A 22,634-nucleotide genomic window follows, 5' to 3' on the forward strand; every position below is an offset into this window, starting at 1 on the left:
TGTTTTTTATAATAATGATTACATAATTATAAATTACAAATAATGATAAAAAGTCGAAATTATGAGATTAAAAAAAATCATAATTATGAGATTTAAAAAATCATAATCGTGAATTTTTATCTCATAATAATAATTTTTTTTAACAATAATTTAATGATTATGAGTTAAATTATGAGATAAAATTGATGAAATAAAAAATCGAAATTATGAGATAAAAAGTCATACTTATGAGATTTAAAAACATCATAATTATGATTTTTTAATCATGAATTTTTATCTCATAATTATGATTTTTTTTTTAAATAATAATTGAATGATTATAAGTGGAAAATGATAATGATGAGATAAAAAAAATTGAAATTATGGGATTAAAAAATAAAGATATAAAAAAATCGAAATTATGAGATAAGAAGTCACAATTCTGAGCTAAAAAGTGGAAATTATGAGACAAATGTCATAATTATGAGACAAATGTCATAATTATGAGACAAAAAGTGGAAATGGTGAGACAGGAAAATCGAAATTATGAGATTAAAACATTTAAATTTTGAGATAAAAAGGCATTAGATTAAAATAAATCGAAATTATGAGATAGAAAGTCATAATTATGAAATAAAAAGTAAAAATTTAAGATAAAAAGTTATACTTATGAAATAAAAAGTCCAAATTTTGAGATAAAAAGTCAAAATTGCAAGACAAGAAAGTTGAAATTGATGAGATCAAAAATCTCAATTATGAGATAAAAAGTCATAATTATGAGATTTAAAAACATCATAATTCAGATTTTTAATCATGAATTTTTAGCTCATAATTATGAGTTTAAATTTTTTTTTAATTATGAGTAAAAAATTATAATGATGAGATAAAAAGTTCAAATTATGAGATGAAAAATGATACGATATAAAAAGTCGAAATCATGAGATAAAAAGTCATAATTATGAAATAAAAAAGTCGAAATTGTGAGATAAAAAGTCATACTTATGAGATTTAAAAACATCATAATTCAGATTTTTAATCATGAATTTTTAGTTCATAATTATGAGTTTAAAAAAAAAATTGAATTATGAGTAAAAAATGATAATGATGAGATAAAAAGTTGAAATTATGAGATGAAAAGTCATAATTATTAAATAAAAAAGTCGAAATTGTGAGACAAGAAAGTCGAAATTATGAGATAAAAAGTCATAATTATGAGTTTAAAAAAAAAATTGAATTATTATGAGTAAAAAATGATAATGAGATAAAAAGTTGAAATTATGAGATGAAAAATGATACGAGATAAAAAGTCGAAATCATGAGATAAAAAGTCATTATTATGAAATAAAAAAGTCGAAATTGTGAGACAAGAAAGTCGAAATTATGAGATAAAAAGTCATAATTATGAGATTTAAAAACATCATAATTATGATTTATGGTTTTCAAACATTGTCTTGGTTTAAGTATGATTGCTATTAAACAACAACTAAGTCTTGGCTTTAGCAGGATTGGACACACCTTGAAAACTCCAACTGTACTTTTTATAACTATAAGCCACCTTTCATCATTTCAAAATAACTAAAGTTGGAGTTTACAGTAATAATCCCATCAAAGTCAGCCGCAGCCTGTGTTTCCAGAGTGTCATTGAACGCATCACACTGGTATGGTAAGTCCATCCAAACTATCAAAGGTATTATGTCCCTTAGTGGCTTACCTTAGCAGTTTTGTTTGAGTAATATGTGGAGTTTTTGGTTTTACCTGCACTTCAGACACCGGGGGGCGCCAGAGACCTGCACGCAGACAGGTGGTACAAAAAGTTTATTGGTTACAAGCAAATAAATATGAAGAGAGACATGAATGGTAGTATGTCTGTTTGTAAACGGGCTACATACATACTTGTGTGTGTGTGTGTGTGTGTGTGTGTGTGTGTGTGTGTGTGTGTGTGTGTGTGTGTGTTTCAGTTTTTCACGCTGAAGTCCTGACAGATCCCTCGGACCACAGGATCCACCAACTCGGCCAACCCGGTGAAATCTCTGGTGAAGAAGGTGTGGCTTTCTTTGGGCTCCGACGCCATCGACTTCAGGTCGTCCAGGGGCGCCCAGGCCACGCCCACCGAGTACATGGTGATGCCTGGGCAGGAGGCGGGGGTCACGGGTCAGAGGGACGCGGGAGTGACAACACGGGCGGACACACACCTTGATTCTGGGCGGCGAGAGCTGGCCCGCCCACGTTGTCGTACGATTGGCCGTCGGTCACCACGATGAGGAAGTTGCGTCCTCTTCCGGTGGGCCTAGCACAGGAGACGTGACGGCGTCAGCAAGGCGCTAACGGGGGATGATGATGAGCCGGCAGGTGGTGCCGGCGTACCTGAACAAGTTCTGGGCGGCGTAGGTGATGGCGCTTCCTGTGGCCGTGCCGCCGCTCATGTAGGGGATCCTCCTCAAGGCACCCAGGACACCGTCTTTGCTGGCGTGCTCCCACATGCCGAACTCCAGACGCTGGTCGTACGTGAACTGCACCGCGCCTGCGCACCAATCAATCAATCAATCCATCAATCAGACTCTTGGGTCACTTCCTGAGCGCTCACCAACATGAGCGCCAACGTCTGAGACGTCAAACTTGGTAGCGACGGCCCCCAAGAAGTCCAAGACCAGACGGAAGTTTGGGTCTCCAACGCTCGACGAGCCGTCAATCAGGAAGCCGATGTTGACCGAATTGAAACATGTCCGACCTGGAAAACAGGAAAGGGCTCAGTGGCCGCTGGTGGTGGCGTGTCCATGGCGTGTTGGTGGCGTCGTACTGCAGAGAAGGCCGTCCAGCGAGCAGAGTCTCTGCGTGAGAGGTTTGACGTGTTTGGTGGTGCCGAACCAGCTGGTCATGTGGTAGTTGAAGAAGCCGTTGTCTTTGCACACCGCCTGCACCACACACGTGACCATGTGACCATGTGACCAAAGATAAGCAAACACCACGCTGACCTTCTTAGTGAAGTCGTAGTCGGGCACCATGGCCACCTCGTCGGGGGCGGGCTTGGCGACGGACAGCAGGAAGACGTTGATTCCCGACTCTCGGGCCAACACGGCTGCCCGCTCCAGGTCGTCAGAGGGCCAGCCGTCAATCAACACCAGCATCACACGAGGGTGGCCCCGCCTCCCGCCGCTCTCCTGCGCGAACAACGTCTGAGTCGCGTGCATGATGGCCTTACCTGACGACACAACACACCTTTAACGTGTGTATTCTAAGCGTGTACTCGTATTTGTTTGTACCTGTGTTAGTATGTCCTCCCAGGTGTGTGTACTTGTGTTAGTATGTCCTTCCAGGTGTGTGTAAGACCTCCAAAACCCGTATATGCTTCCTCGTGGACCGACACAGTAACTGGTACCTTGCGGTTCATGGCTAAGTTGGACGGTATCTCGGAGCAATGGACCTCAGAGACCCGGCATGCAGGCCCACCAGTGTGTGGAATTGCCCAGAAGCCCGTTAACCACCGCCCCAGCTATATGTGAAGTCCCCAATGGGGGACCAGGCGAAAGAGGGTGGCTGTATTTGCACTCCAGTCGTCATGGATCCATGCCACTGGATCAAGGCCCCTCTCTGCCAAGGACCGTGTGGTGGCTGCAGGCGCATCAGTCTCCCCACGCTAAAAGACGTCACGCGCAGGCGCCCTCCCGAATGGGAACCCATCCATTCTGAGGACAGTCATACTCGACTACGAGTGACTGCCGATGATGATGATGACTACTGGAAGGGAGATGTACCTGGCGGGCGCAGAAATAGGCTGTCCTCCAAGAGACTGGAGCGCCGGCAGCCTCCTGCAACTGTGGAACAGTGCCGGTGGTCTTTGGTCTCCCTTGCCACGCAAATCCAAAAAGCCTCTAATTTGAAACTGGCATCATGGAATGTGAGAACCTTTTTGGACTCCCCAGGTAACAGTGACAGACCAGAGCAAAGGACAGTACTGGTCTGAACTAAGACGATATAACATGGACAATGCCAGACCAGACTCCTGGATGAAGGATCTTTGAGTGAGGACGGAATGGGCTACACTTTCTTCTGGAAAGGACATCCCCCTGATGACCCCCCGCAGAGTATTGTATGGCCAACTACACTGGTCAGCTGAAGACTTCAAACATCCGGTCTAAGGACCTTGACGTAACCGCTGCTGATCAAGACCTTCTGGAGGCAACACTGTTGTGACTGGACTGACCAGCTGGAAAAGGAGTGAACAGACAGGAACAGCAGCATTTTAGAAGAAACACACCCAGAGATCATGAGGTTCTGACCAAAAGGACAAGATCACGGGTGCAAGCGGCCGAAATGAACTTCCTCCGTCGGGTGGCGGAGCTCTCCCTTAGAGATAGGGTGAGAAGCTCTGTCATTCAGGAGGAGCTCAAAGTAAAACCGCTGCTCCTCCACATGGAGAGGAGCCAGATGAGGTGGTTCTGACACCCGGTCAGGATGCCACCCGAAGGCCTCCCTGGGGAGGTGTTTAATCAATCAATCAATCAATCCAAGTTGACTTATATAGCCCTTAACAAACCACAAGGACATCCTTGGCTCTGATCCCACATCAGGGCAAGAAACAAACCCAACCCAACGGGCACAATGAGAAACCTTGGGTGACTGGTGCAATGGATGCCGTTTAGGGCAAGTCCGACTGGTAGGATCCCCAGGGGGAAACCCCGGACACGTTGGGGGGACTATGTCCCCAGCTGGCCTGGGAACGCCTCACGATCTCCCAGGGGCATTTGGACCAAGTACATTTGGACCAAGTACTCAGGGAGAAAGAAGTCTAGGCTTCTCTGCTTAGGCTGCTGCACCCCGCAACCTCACCTCGACTAAGCTGAAGAAGATGGATGGATGGATGGATGGATGGATGGATGGATGGATGGATGGATGGATGGACACCCAGAGATGCCAGGACCACGACCACAACTACTGACATGTCCAACCTGCAATAAAGTATGTCTCCAGGATTGGACTCTACAGCCTTAAGAGAGTCCACCGTTTCACAATAGGACATCCGTGTGTACCTGTGTTGGTATGTCCTCCCAGGTGTGTGTACCTGTGTTGGTATGTCCTCCCAGGTGTGTGTACCTGTGTTGGTATGTCCTCCCAGGTGTGTGTACCTGTGTTGGTATGTCCTCCCAGGTGTGTGTACCTGTGTTGGTATGTCCTCCCAGGTGTGTGTACCTGTGTTGGTATGTCCTCCCAGGTGTGTGTACCTGTGTTGGTATGTCCTCCCAGGTGTGTGTACCTGTGTTGGTATGTCCTCCCAGGTGTGTGTACCTGTGTTGGTATGTCCTCCCAGGTGTGTGTACCTGAGTTGGTATGTCCTCCCAGGTGAGTGTACCTGTGTTGGTATGTCCTCCCAGGTGTGTGTACCTGTGTTGGTATGTCCTCCCAGGTGTGTGTACCTGAGTTGGTATGTCCTCCCAGGTGAGTGTACCTGTGTTGGTATGTCCTCCCAGGTGTGTGTACCTGTGTTGGTATGTCCTCCCAGGTGTGTGTACCTGTGTTGGTATGTCCTCCCAGGTGTGTGTACCTGTGTTGGTATGTCCTCCCAGGTGTGTGTACCTGTGTTGGTATGTCCTCCCAGGTGTGTGTACCTGTGTTGGTATGTCCTCCCAGGTGAGTGTACCTGTGTTGGTATGTCCTCCCAGGTGTGTGTACCTGTGTTGGTATGTCCTCCCAGGTGTGTGTACCTGTGTTGGTATGTCCTCCCAGGTGAGTGTACCTGTGTTGGTATGTCCTCCCAGGTGTGTGTACCTGTGTTGGTATGTCCTCCCAGGTGTGTGTACCTGTGTTGGTATGTCCTCCCAGGTGTGTGTACCTGTGTTGGTATGTCCTCCCAGGTGTGTGTACCTGTGTTGGTATGTCCTCCCAGGTGTGTGTACCTGTGTTGGTATGTCCTCCCAGGTGAGTGTACCTGTGTTGGTATGTCCTCCCAGGTGTGTGTACCTGTGTTGGTATGTCCTCCCAGGTGTGTGTACCTGTGTTGGTATGTCCTCCCAGGTGTGTGTACCTGTGTTGGTATGTCCTCCCAGGTGAGTGTACCTGTGTTGGTATGTCCTCCCAGGTGTGTGTACCTGTGTTGGTATGTCCTCCCAGGTGTGTGTACCTGTGTTGGTATGTCCTCCCAGGTGAGTGTACCTGTGTTGGTATGTCCTCCCAGGTGTGTGTACCTGTGTTGGTATGTTCTCCCAGGTGTGTGTACCTGTGTTGGTATGTCCTCCCAGGTGAGTGTACCTGTGTTGGTATGTCCTCCCAGGTGTGTGTACCTGTGTTGGTATGTCCTCCCAGGTGTGTGTACCTGTGTTGGTATGTCCTCCCAGGTGTGTGTACCTGTGTTGGTATGTCCTCCCAGGTGTGTGTACCTGTGTTGGTATGTCCTCCCAGGTGTGTGTACCTGTGTTGGTATGTCCTCCCAGGTGAGTGTACCTGTGTTGGTATGTCCTCCCAGGTGTGTGTACCTGTGTTGGTATGTCCTCCCAGGTGTGTGTACCTGTGTTGGTATGTCCTCCCAGGTGAGTGTACCTGTGTTGGTATGTCCTCCCAGGTGTGTGTACCTGTGTTGGTATGTCCTCCCAGGTGTGTGTACCTGTGTTGGTATGTCCTCCCAGGTGTGTGTACCTGTGTTGGTATGTCCTCCCAGGTGTGTGTACCTGTGTTGGTATGTCCTCCCAGGTGTGTGTACTTGTGTTGGTATGTCCTCCCAGGTGTGTACCTGTGTTGGTATGTCCTCCCAGGTGTGTGTACCTGTGTTGGTATGTCCTCCCAGGTGTGTGTACCTGTGTTGGTATGTCCTCCCAGGTGTGTGTACCTGTGTTGGTATGTCCTCCCAGGTGTGTGTACCTGTGTTGGTATGTCCTCCCAGGTGAGTGTACCTGTGTTGGTATGTCCTCCCAGGTGTGTGTACCTGTGTTGGTATGTCCTCCCAGGTGTGTGTACCTGTGTTGGTATGTCCTCCCAGGTGAGTGTACCTGTGTTGGTATGTCCTCCCAGGTGTGTGTACCTGTGTTGGTATGTCCTCCCAGGTGTGTGTACCTGTGTTGGTATGTCCTCCCAGGTGAGTGTACCTGTGTTGGTATGTCCTCCCAGGTGTGTGTACCTGTGTTGGTATGTCCTCCCAGGTGTGTGTACCTGTGTTGGTATGTCCTCCCAGGTGTGTGTACCTGTGTTGGTATGTCCTCCCAGGTGTGTGTACCTGTGTTGGTATGTCCTCCCAGGTGTGTGTACTTGTGTTGGTATGTCCTCCCAGGTGTGTACCTGTGTTGGTATGTCCTCCCAGGTGTGTGTACCTGTGTTGGTATGTCCTCCCAGGTGTGTGTACCTGTGTTGGTATGTCCTCCCAGGTGTGTGTACCTGTGTTGGTATGTCCTCCCAGGTGTGTGTACCTGTGTTGGTATGTCCTCCCAGGTGAGTGTACCTGTGTTGGTATGTCCTCCCAGGTGTGTGTACCTGTGTTGGTATGTCCTCCCAGGTGTGTGTACCTGTGTTGGTATGTCCTCCCAGGTGAGTGTACCTGTGTTGGTATGTCCTCCCAGGTGTGTGTACCTGTGTTGGTATGTCCTCCCAGGTGTGTGTACCTGTGTTGGTATGTCCTCCCAGGTGTGTGTACCTGTGTTGGTATGTCCTCCCAGGTGAGTGTACCTGTGTTGGTATGTCCTCCCAGGTGTGTGTACCTGTGTTGGTATGTCCTCCCAGGTGTGTGTACCTGTGTTGGTATGTCCTCCCAGGTGTGTGTACCTGTGTTGGTATGTCCTCCCAGGTGAGTGTACCTGTGTTGGTATGTCCTCCCAGGTGTGTGTACCTGTGATGGTATGTCCTCCCAGGTGTGTGTACCTGTGTTGGTATGTCCTCCCAGGTGTGTGTACCTGTGTTGGTATGTCCTACCAGGTGTGTGTACCTGTGTTGGTATGTCCTCCCAGGTGTGTGTACCTGTGTTGGTATGTCCTCCCAGGTGTGTGTACCTGTGTTGGTATGTCCTCCCAGGTGTGTGTACCTGTGTTGGTATGTCCTACCAGGTGTGTGTACCTGTGTTGGTATGTCCTCCCAGGTGTGTGTACCTGTGTTGGTATGTCCTCCCAGGTGTGTGTACCTGTGTTGGTATGTCCTCCCAGGTGTGTGTACCTGTGTTGGTATGTCCTCCCAGGTGAGTGTACCTGTGTTGGTATGTCCTCCCAGGTGTGTGTACCTGTGTTGGTATGTCCTCCCAGGTGTGTGTACCTGTGTTGGTATGTCCTCCCAGGTGAGTGTACCTGTGTTGGTATGTCCTCCCAGGTGTGTGTACCTGTGTTGGTATGTCCTCCCAGGTGTGTGTACCTGTGTTGGTATGTCCTCCCAGGTGTGTGTACCTGTGTTGGTATGTCCTCCCAGGTGTGTGTACCTGTGTTGGTATGTCCTCCCAGGTGTGTGTACTTGTGTTGGTATGTCCTCCCAGGTGTGTACCTGTGTTGGTATGTCCTCCCAGGTGTGTGTACCTGTGTTGGTATGTCCTCCCAGGTGTGTGTACCTGTGTTGGTATGTCCTCCCAGGTGTGTGTACCTGTGTTGGTATGTCCTCCCAGGTGTGTGTACCTGTGTTGGTATGTCCTCCCAGGTGAGTGTACCTGTGTTGGTATGTCCTCCCAGGTGTGTGTACCTGTGTTGGTATGTCCTCCCAGGTGTGTGTACCTGTGTTGGTATGTCCTCCCAGGTGAGTGTACCTGTGTTGGTATGTCCTCCCAGGTGTGTGTACCTGTGTTGGTATGTCCTCCCAGGTGTGTGTACCTGTGTTGGTATGTCCTCCCAGGTGTGTGTACCTGTGTTGGTATGTCCTCCCAGGTGAGTGTACCTGTGTTGGTATGTCCTCCCAGGTGTGTGTACCTGTGTTGGTATGTCCTCCCAGGTGTGTGTACCTGTGTTGGTATGTCCTCCCAGGTGTGTGTACCTGTGTTGGTATGTCCTCCCAGGTGAGTGTACCTGTGTTGGTATGTCCTCCCAGGTGTGTGTACCTGTGTTGGTATGTCCTCCCAGGTGTGTGTACCTGTGTTGGTATGTCCTCCCAGGTGTGTGTACCTGTGTTGGTATGTCCTACCAGGTGTGTGTACCTGTGTTGGTATGTCCTCCCAGGTGTGTGTACCTGTGTTGGTATGTCCTCCCAGGTGTGTGTACCTGTGTTGGTATGTCCTCCCAGGTGTGTGTACCTGTGTTGGTATGTCCTACCAGGTGTGTGTACCTGTGTTGGTATGTCCTCCCAGGTGTGTGTACCTGTGTTGGTATGTCCTCCCAGGTGTGTGAGCTCTTTGATGGCAAACTGAAGATCTTTGCTGTTTGTGAAGTTAGTCAGCAGGAATTCTGTTCTTGGAACATCACTACACACACACACAACACACACACACACACACACACACACACACACACACACACACACACACACACACACACACACACACACACACACACACACACACACACACACACACACACACACACACACACCAAATTAGACATAATGCACTGTTAAATGTACGTTTGTATGTGTGTGTAAAATGTTTGTGTGTATTAAATGTGTGTGTGTGTTCAATGTGCATGTGTGTGTTAAATGTGCATATGTGTTAAAAGAATGTGTGCGTGCGTTAAATGTGTGTGTGTGTTAAATGTGTGTGTGTTCAATGTGAGTATGTATTAAATGCATGTGTGCGTGTGTTAAATTTGTGTGTGTGTGTTAAATGTGTGTGTGTGTTCAATGTGTGAGTGTGTGTGTGAAGATGTGTACGTGTGTGTGTGTTAAATGTGTGTGTTTATTAAATGTGTGTGTGTGTGTGTGTGTTAAACATGTGTGTTCAATGTGTGTGTGTTAAATGTGTGAGTGTGTTAAACGTGTGTGTGTTCAATGTGTGTGTGTTAAATGTGTGTGTTAAATGTGTGTGTGTGTGTTAAAAGTTTGTGTGTGAGTGTGTGTGTTCAATGTGTGTGTGTGTTCAATGTGTGTGTGTGTGTGTTAAATGTGTGTGTGTGTGTGTGTGTTCAATGTGTGTGTGTGTGTTAAATGTGTGTGTGTGTTCAATGTGTGTGTGTGTGTTCAATGTGTGCGTGTGTTAAATGTGTGTGTGTGTTAAATTTGTGTGTTTGTTAAAGGTGTGTGTGTGTGTGTTAAGTGTGTGTGTTTGTTAAGTCTATGTGCATGTTAAATGTGTGTGTGTGCGTTAAATTTGTGAGTGTGTTAAATGTGTGTGTGTTCAATGTGTGTGTGTTAAATGTGTGCGTGTGTTAAATGTGTGTGTTAAATGTGTGTGTGTTAAATGTGTGTGTGTTAAAAGTTTGTGTGTGTTAAATGTGTGAGTGTGTGTGTTCATGTGTGTGTGTGTTCAATGTGTGTGTGTGTGTGTTAAACATGAGTGTGTGTGTGTGTTCAATGTGTGTGTGTTAAATGTGTGTGTGTGTGTGTTAAATGTGTGTGTTCAATGTGTGCGTGTGTTAAATGTGTGTTTGTGTTTGTTAAATTTGTGTGTTTGTTAAATGTGTGTGTGTGTGTTAAGTGTGTGTGTTTGTTAAGTCTATGTGCATGTTAAATGTGTGTGTGTGTTAAATGTGTGAGTGTGTTAAATGTGTGTGTGTTCAATGTGTGTGTTAAATGTGTGCGTGTTAAATGTGTGCGTGTGTTAAATGTGTGTGTTAAATGTGTGCGTGTGTTAAAAGTTTGTGTGTGTTAAATGTGTGAGTGTGTGTGTTCAATGTGTGTGTGTGTGTTCAATGTGTGTGTGTGTTAAATGTGTGTGTGTTCAATGTGTGTGTGTGTGTTAAATGTGTGTGTTCAATGTGTGTGTGTTCAATGTGTGTGTGTGTTAAATGTGTGTGTGTGTGTTAAATTTGTGTGTTTGTTAAATGTGTGTGTATGTGTTAAGTGTGTGTTTGTTAAGTCTATGTGTATGTTAAATGTGTGTGTGTGTGTTAAATGTGTGTGTGTTCAATGTGTGTGTTAAATATGTGTGTGTTAAAGGTGTGCGTGTGTTGAATGTGTGTGTGTGTGTTAAATGTGTGTGTGTTCAATGTGTGTGTTAAATATGTGTGTGTTAAAGGTGTGCGTGTGTTGAATGTGTGTGTGTGTGTTAAATGTGTGTGTGTTCAATGTGTGTGTTAAATATGTGTGTGTTAAAGGTGTGCGTGTGTTGAATGTGTGTGTGTGTTAAATTTGTGTGTTTCTGAAATGTGTGTGTTAAACGTGTGTGTGTTCAATGTGTGCATGTGTTAAATTTGTGTGTTTGTTAAATGTGTGTGCGTGTTAAATGTGTGTGTGTGTGTGTGTTAGATGTATGTGTGAGACCTGGTCTGCACGAGTCCAACATGTGGTCCAGCTGCTCCAACTTTCAACATGGCTGCCAGTTTGCTGACAAAGTTTTTCTGTAGGTTGAAACGTCTCAGGCCAATGTTGTTGCTGCTGTCTATCACCATGGCGATGTCCATTTGACAGTCTGCACACACACAAACACGCACGCACGCACACACACACACATGCACGCACGCACGCACACACACTTGTTTAAAAGAGGTCATGTGACCAAACATGATTGTTAATAAAGAACACACACACCTTTATTTCCTCCTCGAATAACTTTCTTTACTGACAACTTCTTCAACGCCTTCTTGGCTGCTACACACACACACACACACATATTTAATACACACACACACATTTAATACACACACACACACATTTAATACACACACACACACACATTTAATACACACACACACACACACACATTTAATACACACACACACACACATTTAATACACACACACACACACACATTTAATACACACACACACACACATTTAATACACACACACACACGCACACACATTTAATACACACACACACATTTAATACACACACACACACATTTAACACACACACACACATTTAACACACACGTTTAACACACATACACACACACATTTAACACACACACACACATTTAACACACACACACATTTAACACACAGACACATTTAACACACACACACGTTTAACACACACACACACACACACATTTAAAACACACACAAATTTAATACACACACACACACATTTAACACACACACACATTTAACACACACACACATTTAACATACACTCACACGGACACACACAGACACATTTAACACACACATACACACACACACACATTTAACACACCTACACACACACACATTTAATACACACACACACACACATTTAATACACACACACACATTTAACACACACACAGACACACTTAACACACACGTTTAACACACATACACACACACGTTTAACACACATACACACACACATTTAACACACACACACATTTAACACACAGACACATTTAACACACACATACACACACACACACATTTAACACACATACACACACATTTAACACACACACACACACGTTTAACACACATACACACACACATTTAAAACACACACACATTTAATACACACACACACACATTTAACACACACACATTTAACACACACACACACACACACACATTTAACATACACACACACAGACACATTTAACACACACATACACACACACACACATTTAACACACATACACACACACATTTAACACACACACACGTTTAACACACATACACAGACACATTTAAAACACACACACATTTAATACACACACACACACACATTTAACACACGCACACACATTTAACACACACACACACGTTTAACACACATACACACACATTAACACACACACACACATTTAACACACACACACACACACATTTAACATTCACACACACAGACACATTTAACACACACACACATACATTTAACACACACACACACATATTTAAAACACTCAAACACACACACACATTTAACCCACACACACACATTTAACACACACGCACACACACATTTAACACACACACACATTTAACACACATACACACACATTTAACACACACACACACATTTAACACACACACACACACATTTAACACACACACACAGACACACACATTTAACACACACACACATTTAACACACACACACACATTTAACACACACACGCACACATTTAACACACACACACACATTTAAAACACACACACACACACACACACACACACATTTAACACACACACACAGACACACAGATTTAACACACACACACATTTAACACACGCACACACATTTAACACACACACATATTTAACACACACACACACATTTAATACACACACACACACATTTAACACACACACACACATTTAACACACACACACACACACGCAGACACACACACACACAGTGATGTATAGTTTGAGGCGAAGAAAAAGGCGAAGAAAAAGGCAAAGAAAAAGGCGAAGAAAAAGGTCACCTGGCAGTTTGGTGGCAGCAGCATTGGTGTCACTGCTGATGTGTTGATGCGTGATGACGTGGGAAGGCTGCTCGACATGCTCTGACACAAAGCAAACATGTGACCAACATAATAAAAACATGTGACCAAGTGACCAACATGTGAAAAACATGTGACCAACATGTGAACAACATGTGAAATAACATGTGACCAACATGTGAACTAACATGTGACCAACATGTGAACTAACATGTGACCAACATGTGAACTAACATGAGACCAACATGTAAACTAACATGTGACCATGTGATAAACATGTGAACTAACATGAGACCAACATGTGAACTAACATGTGACCAACATGTGAACTAATGTGAACTAACATGTGACCAACATGTGAACTAACGTGAACTAACATGTGACCATGTGACCAACATGTGAACTAACGTGAACTAACATGTGACCATGTGACCAACATGTGAACTAACATGAAACTAACATGTGACCAACATGTTAACTAACATGTGACCATCATGTTAATTATCATGTGAACAACATGTGAACAACATGTGAACAACATGTGAAATAACATGTGACCAACATATGAACAACATGTGACCAACAGGTTAACTAATATGTGACCAACATGTAAACTAACATGTGACGATGTGATAAACATGTAAAGTAACATGAGACCAACATGTAAACTAACATGTGACCATGTGATAAACATGCGAACTAACATGTGACCAACATGTGAACTAACATGAGACCAACATGTGAACTAACGTGAACTAACATGTGACCATGTGACCAACATGTGAACTAACATGAAACTAACATGTGACCAACATGTTAACTAACATGTGACCATCATGTTAATTATCATGTGAACAACATGTGAACAACATGTGAAATAACATGTGACCAACATATGACCATGTGACCAACAAGTGAACTAACATGTAAAATAACATGTGACCAACATGTGAACATGTGACCAACGCGTGAACAACATGTGACTAACATGTTAACCAACATGTGACAACACATGAACAACATGTGACCAACAGGTTACCAACATGTGACCAACATGTTACCAACATGTGACCAACACGTGAACAACATGAACATGTGACCAACATGTGACCAACACGTGATCAACATGTGACCAACTTGTGAAAAACATGTGACCAACATGTGAAAAACATGTGACCAACACATAATCAACATGTGACCAACATGTGAAAAACATGTGACCAACATGTAATCAATATGTGACCAACACGTAATCAACATGTGACCAACTTGTGACCAACATATGATAAATATGTGACCAACATGTGAAAAACATGTGATCAACATATTAACAACATGTGAACATGTGACCAACATGTGAAAAACATGTGACCAACACATTACCAACATGTGACCAACATGTTAACATGTGACCAACATGTGAAAAACATGTTACCAACACATTACCAACATGTGACCAACATGTTAACATGTGACCAACATGTGAAAAACATGTGACCAACACATTACCAACATGTGACCAACATGTGAAAAACATGTGATCAACATATTAACAACATGTGAACATGTGACCAACATGTGAAAAACATGTGACCAACACATTACCAACATGTGACCAACATGTTAACATGTGACCAACACATGACCAACATGTGTACATGTGACCAACACGTGACCAACATGTGAACATGTGACCAACATGTGAACATGTGACCAACACATGACCAACATGTGTACATGTGACCAACATGTGACCAACATGTGAACATGTGACCAACGCGTGAACAACATGTGACTAACATGTTAACCAACATGTGACAACACATGAACAACATGTGACCAACATGTTACCAACATGTGACCAACATGTTACCAACATGTGACCAACACGTGAACAACATGAACATGTGACCAACATGTGACCAACACGTGATGAACATGTGACCAACTTGTGAAAAACATGTGACCAACATGTGAAAAACATGTGACCAACACATAATCAACATGTGACCAACATGTGAAAAACATGTGACCAACATGTAATCAATATGTGACCAACACGTAATCAACATGTGACCAACTTGTGACCAACATATGATAAATATGTGACCAACATGTGAAAAACATGTGATCAACATATTAACAACATGTGAACATGTGACCAACATGTGAAAAACATGTGACCAACACATTACCAACATGTGACCAACATGTTAACATGTGACCAACATGTGAAAAACATGTTACCAACACATTACCAACATGTGACCAACATGTTAACATGTGACCAACATGTGAAAAACATGTAACCAACACATTACCAACATGTGACCAACATGTGAAAAACATGTGATCAACATATTAACAACATGTGAACATGTGACCAACATGTGAAAAACATGTGACCAACACATTACCAACATGTGACCAACATGTTAACATGTGACCAACATGTGAAAAACATGTTACCAACACGTGACCAACATGTGACCAACACATTACCAACATGTGAACAACATGTGAACATGTGACCAACATGTGAAGAACATGTGACAACACGTAATCAACATGTGACAACACGTAGTCAACATGTGACCAACATGTAATCAACATGTGACCAACTTGTGACCAACATGTGAAAAATATGTGACCAACATGTGAAAAATATGTGATCAACATATTACCAACATGTGAACATGTGAAAAACATGTGACCAACACATTACCAACATGTGACCAACATGTGAACATGTGACCAACATGTGAAAAATGTGACCAACACATTACCAACATGTGACCAACATGTTAACATGTGACCAACATGTGAAAAACATGTGACCAACACATTACCAACATGTGACCATCATGTGAAAAACATGTGACCAACACATTACCAACATGTGACCAACATGTGAACATGTGACCAATATGTGAACATGTGACCAACACGTGACCAACATGTGACCAACACATTACCAAAATGTGAACAACATGTGAACAACATGTGAACATGTGACCAACATGTGAACATGTGACCAACACATGAACAACATGTGTACATGTGACCAACATGTGAACATGTGACCAACATGTGAACATGTGACCAACACGTAATCAACATGTGACCAACTTGTGACCAACATGTGACCAACACGTAATCAACATGTGAACAACATGTGACCAACATGTGAACATATATACATGTGACCAACACGTAATCAACATGTGATTAACATGTGAACATATGAACATGTGACCGACACGTAATCGACATGTGACCAACACGTAATCAATATGTGACCAACACATGAACATCATGTCAACATATGAACATGTGACCAACACATGAACGACATGTGTACATGTGACCAACACGTAATGTACATGTGACCAACTTGTGACCAACACGTAATCCACATGTGAACAACATGTGAACATATGAACATGTGACCAACACGTAATCAACATGTGATTAACATGTGAACATATGAACATGTGACCAACACGTAATCGACAAGCGACCAACACGTAATCAACATGTGACCAACACGTAATCAACATGTGACCAACTTGTGACCAACATGTGAAAAATATGTGACCAACATTTGAAAAACATGTGATCAACATGTGACCAACACGTAATCAACATGTGACCAACTTGTGACCAACATGTGAAAAATATGTGACCAACATGTGAAAAACATGTGATCAACATATTACCAACATGTGACCAACATGTGAAAAACATGTGACCAACACATTACCAATATGTGACCAACATGTGACCAACATGTGAAAAACATGTGACCAACACATTACCAACATGTGACCAACATGTTAACATGTGACCAACATGTGAAAAACATGTGACCAACACACTACCAACATGTGACCAACATGTTAACATGTGACCAACATGTTAAAAACATGTGACCAACACATTACCTACATGTGACCATCATGTGAAAAACATGTGACCAACATGTGACCAACACATTACCAACATGTGACCAACATGTGAACATGTGACCAACACATGACCAACATGTGAACATGTGACCAACACATGACCAACATGTGTACATGTGACCAACACGTGACCAACATGTGAACATGTGACCAACATTTGAACATGTGACCAACACATGACCAACATGTGTACATGTGACCAACACGTGACCAACATGTGAACATGTGACCAACATGTGAACATGTGACCAACACATGACCAACATGTGTACATGTGACCAACACGTAATCAACATGTGACCAACTTGTGACCAACATGTGAACATATGAACATGTGACCAACACGTAATCAACATGTGATTAACATGTGAACATATGAACATGTGACCAACACGTAATCAACATGTGATTAACATGTGAACATATGAACATGTGACCGACACGTAATCAACATGTGATTAACATGTGAACATATGAACATGTGACCGACACATAATCGACATGTGACCAACACGTAATCAACATGTGATTAACATGTGAACATATGAACATGTGACCAACACGTAATCAACATGTGATTAACATGTGAACATATGAACATGTGACCGACACGTAATCAACATGTGATTAACATGTGAACATATGAACATGTGACCGACACATAATCGACATGTGACCAACACGTAATCAACATGTGACCAACACATGAACAACATGTGAACATATGAACATGTGACCAACATGTGAACAACATGTGACCAACAAGTAACCAACATGTGACCAACACATGAACATGTGAACATATGAACATGTGACCAACATGTGAACATGTGACCAACATGTGGTCTCTCAGGTGGTAAGGAGGCGTGACCTCTGACCTACCGCTGAGCGTGAAGGAGGAGCTCCATCGTGACAAGGCCTGTGATTGGATGCCGTTGGCGTAGGAGCTGGTGTAGGGCTGTTGCCCAGGCAACCTCTCCACCTTGACCACGCCCCCCGACACGCCCACGGCGCCGCTGCACGCACACAAACAATTTGACCTCGTGGTACGGGAAGTGACCACGTGCTGCCCCCAAGGTCAAAGGTCAGGTTACCTGTGCAGCGCGGCGCCACAGAGGGATGAGATGGCGGCGTAGACGTGCGTTCCAAACACAGACAGCCTGCGCTGGCCGCAGTGTGGCGGGCAGTGGACTAGTGTGGCGTCCTGCGCTAGGTCCGCCCCCCGGCTCTCACAGCTCAGTGGTTGTGTTGCTAAGGGGAACAAAGTGGTCGTCATGGAAACAGCCACTGGCCATTGAAAAAGCAATAGTGTTGTTGTTAGCACAGGTAGATACACACCTGAGCAACACGACCACACCAGCAGGTACACTCCTGTAACACACACACAACTATCACAATGCAACACAACACAGTAGAATAGAACACAATAGAATACAACACATTATACAACACCGTTCAATAGAAAACAACACTATACAATACAACACAATACATTATAAAATACAATACAACACAACACAATACATAATAAAATACAATACAACACAACACAATACATAATAGAATACAATACAACACAATACATAATAAAATACAATACAACACTACACAATACATAATAGAATACAATACAACACAATACATAATAAAATACAATACAATACAACACAATACATAATAAAATACAATACAACACAACACAATACATAATAGAATACAATACAACACAATACATAATAAAATACAATACAATACAACACAATACATAGTAGAATACAATACAACACAATACATAATAAAATACAATACAACACAACACAAGACATAATAGAATACAATACAACACCATACATAATAAAATACAATAGAACACAACACAATACATAATAGAATACAATACAACACAATACATAATAAAATACAATACAATACAACACAATACATAATAAAATACAATACAACACAACACAATACATAATAGAATACAATACAACACCATACATAATAAAATACAATACAACACTACACAATACATAATAGAATACAATACAACACAATACATAATACAATACAACACAACACATAATAGAATACAATAAAACACAATACATAATAAAATACAAAAGATCACACTACACGATGGAACACAACACAACACAATACAATAGGATGGAACACAACACAATACATAATAGAATACAATACAACACAATACATAATAAAATACAATACAATACAACACAATACATAATAAAATACAATACAACACAACACAATACATAATAGAATACAATACAACACAATACATAATAAAATACAATACAACACAACACAATACATAGTAGAATACAATACAACACAATACATAATAAAATACAATACAACACAACACAATACATAATAGAATACAATACAACACCATACATAATAAAATACAATAGAACACAACACAATACATAATAGAATACAATACAACACCATACATAATAAAATACAATACAACACTACACAATACATAATAGAATACAATACAACACAATACATAATACAATACAACACAACACAATACATAATAGAATACAATAAAACACAATACATAATAAAATACAAAAGATCACACTACACGATGGAACACAACACAATACAATAGGATGGAACACAACACAGTGCAACACAATATAATACGATACAACACAATAGATTACGATAGAGTAAGATAGAATAGAACACAATACAACACAATAGATTACTATGGTAGAGGATGGAATAGAACACAATAAAACAATAGAATAGGATACAACACAACACAATACACAATGAATACAATAGCACACAGCACAATAGAACGCACAACATATTACAATTGAACACAACACAACATAATAAAATAGAACACAATAGGTCACAATAGAACACACACTAAAACAAGATAGAAGACAACACAACACAACAAAACACAATAGAATACAACACTAAGAACACAATACAATTGATATAATATACAGTTATACAGTAGAACACAATAGAACACTAAAGAACACAATAGAAGGGAGTGGAATAGAAAAATATACACTTGAACACTAGAACAATACAACAATAAAGTACAGTATAAGAAGACACAGTATAAGGCAGTCGAACATAAACCTATAGGGTAGAACACAATAAAAAAGAACACTACAGAAAACAACAGAAGGCAGTAGAATAGAAAACTATACAGTAGAACACAATAGAATAGAACACAAACATCCCTATAGGACACAGTCTTAAGGCAGTAGAACAGAAAAACTATACAGTAGAACACAATAGAATAGAACACAATAGAATAGAACACTATAGGACACAGTCTTAAGGCAGTAGAACAGAAAACTATACAGTAGAACACAATAGAATAGAACACTATAGGACACAGTCTTAAGGCAGTAGAACAGAAAACTATACAGTAGAACACAATAGAATAGAACACAAAGATCCCTATAGGACACAGTCTTAAGGCAGTAGAACAGAAAACTATACAGTAGAACACAATAGAATAGAACACAATAGAATAGTACACTATAGGACACAGTCTTAAGGCAGTAGAACAGAAATTATACAGTAGAACACAATAGAATAGGACACAAATATCTGTATAGGACACAATCTTAAGGCAGTAGAACAGAAAACTATACAGTAGAACACAATAGAAAGGACACAGAGATCCATATAGGACACAGTCTTAAGGTAGTACAACAGAAAACTATACAGTAGAACACAATAGAATATGAACACAAAGATCCCTATAGGACACAGTCTTAGGGCAGTAGAACATAAAACTATACAGTAGAACACAATAGAATAGAACACAACAAAAAGTAGTAGAAAAGAAACATACAAAGTAGAAGACTAAGGTAGACTATAGAACACAATAGAAGGCAGTAGCATAAAACTATACAGTGTCACACCATAGAATAGAACACTATAGGACACAGTATAAGGCAGTAAAGCAGAAAACTATACAGTAGAACACAATAGAATACAACACAAAGATCCCTATAGGACACAGTCTTAGGGCAGTAGAACATAAAACTATACAGTAGAACACAATAGAATAGAACACAACAAAAAGTAGTAGAAAAGAAACATACAAAGTAGAAGACTAAGGTAGACTATAGAACACAATAGAAGGCAGTAGAATAAAACTATACAGTGTCACACCATAGAATAGAACACTATAGGACACAGTATAAGGCAGTAAAGCAGAAAACTATACAGTAGAACACAATAGAATACAACACAAAGATCCCTATAGGACACAGTCTTAGGGCAGTAGAACATAAAACTATACAGTAGAACACAATAGAATAGAACACTATAGGACACAGTCTTAAGGCAGTAGAACAGAAAAACTATACAGTAGAACACAATAGAATAGAACACAATAGGACACAGTCTTAAGGCAGTAGAACAGAAAACTATACAGTAGAACACAATAAAATAGAACACAAAGATCCCTATAGGACACAGTTTTAGGGCAGTAGAACAGAAAACTATACAGTAGAACACAATAGAATAGAACACTATAGGACACAGTCTTAAGGCAGTAGAACAGAAAACTATACAGTAGAACACAATAGAATAGAACACTATAGGACACAGTCTTAGGGCAGTAGAACAGAAAACTATACAGTAGAACACAATAGAATAGAACACTATAGGACACAGTTTTAGGGCAGTAGAACATAAAACTATACAGTAGAAGACAACAGAAAGTAGTAGAATAGAAACATATAGAACACACTAGAGGGCAGTAGACATAATAGAACATACCTGTGAGAAGCAGCAGACACATTTCTGCTCCTGAAAGTAAAGACATGATCAGAGTGGGCGGGGCCTACTATGCTAATCAAGTCTTCATTCAAGCAGCCAATCAGCACGCAGGAACTCACCTGAGGATGAAGAAGACGAGGATGAAGAAGACGAGGACGACCGCAGCCTTTAAATAAGCACGCACACACACAATGTGGGCGGAGCTCCACATCATTGGACACGTGTGACCCCGCCCACTGACCTCATTTGCATGCCGCTTCCACAACTCTTCCTCTTTCCGCTCCTGGCCCGCGGTGGGCGGAGCTTGGCCGTGTCACGTGGACCGGAGACTGTGACGAGGATGGGCACCAGGCCACGCCCACGCGGCGCCCGTCCCTAATGTTTTGGCCACATCAGGCACCTCTCCTGTGGCCCCGCCCACATTACCCCCCCCCCCATCACCATGTGGGACCGAGAGAACAAGAAGTGGGCGGGGCATCACC

At 42.0% G+C, this 22,634-nt stretch overlaps 1 protein-coding gene across 1 annotated transcript; it reads right to left on the bottom strand.

Moving 5' to 3' along the window:
• Positions 1-1,785: 1,785 nt before the first annotated feature.
• On the bottom strand, positions 1,786-22,306 carry coch (coagulation factor C homolog, cochlin (Limulus polyphemus)). Its single transcript, XM_062034825.1, has 15 exons — positions 22,272-22,306; positions 22,153-22,182; positions 18,685-18,717; positions 18,441-18,597; positions 18,229-18,362; positions 13,361-13,441; positions 11,548-11,607; positions 11,281-11,428; positions 9,225-9,328; positions 2,952-3,178; positions 2,777-2,891; positions 2,564-2,707; positions 2,344-2,500; positions 2,172-2,266; positions 1,786-2,106 (listed from the first exon to the last, which is right to left on the bottom strand). Exons 2-15 carry the CDS (start codon positions 22,172-22,174, stop codon positions 1,934-1,936), a joined length of 1,650 nt encoding a protein of 549 aa, XP_061890809.1. The 5' UTR covers positions 22,175-22,182; positions 22,272-22,306; the 3' UTR covers positions 1,786-1,933.
• Positions 22,307-22,634: the final 328 nt, after the last annotated feature.

This window comes from Entelurus aequoreus, linkage group LG23 (assembly GCF_033978785.1).
Source record: "Entelurus aequoreus isolate RoL-2023_Sb linkage group LG23, RoL_Eaeq_v1.1, whole genome shotgun sequence".
NCBI lineage: Eukaryota > Metazoa > Chordata > Actinopteri > Syngnathiformes > Syngnathidae > Entelurus > Entelurus aequoreus.

What these genes read in the sequence shown, in the direction of transcription:
- coch (XM_062034825.1), bottom strand. Translation starts at nt 22,174, where the DNA reads ATGTGTCTGCTGCTTCTCACAG. An exon ending in CTCCTCCTTCACGCTCAGCG is followed by an intron (nt 13,442 to 18,228) that starts GTAGGTCAGAGG and finishes GCTTTGTGTCAG; the next exon opens with AGCATGTCGAGCAGCCTTCC. An exon ending in GCTGGACGGCCTTCTCTGCA is followed by an intron (nt 2,708 to 2,776) that starts GTACGACGCCAC and finishes CCTGTTTTCCAG; the next exon opens with GTCGGACATGTTTCAATTCG.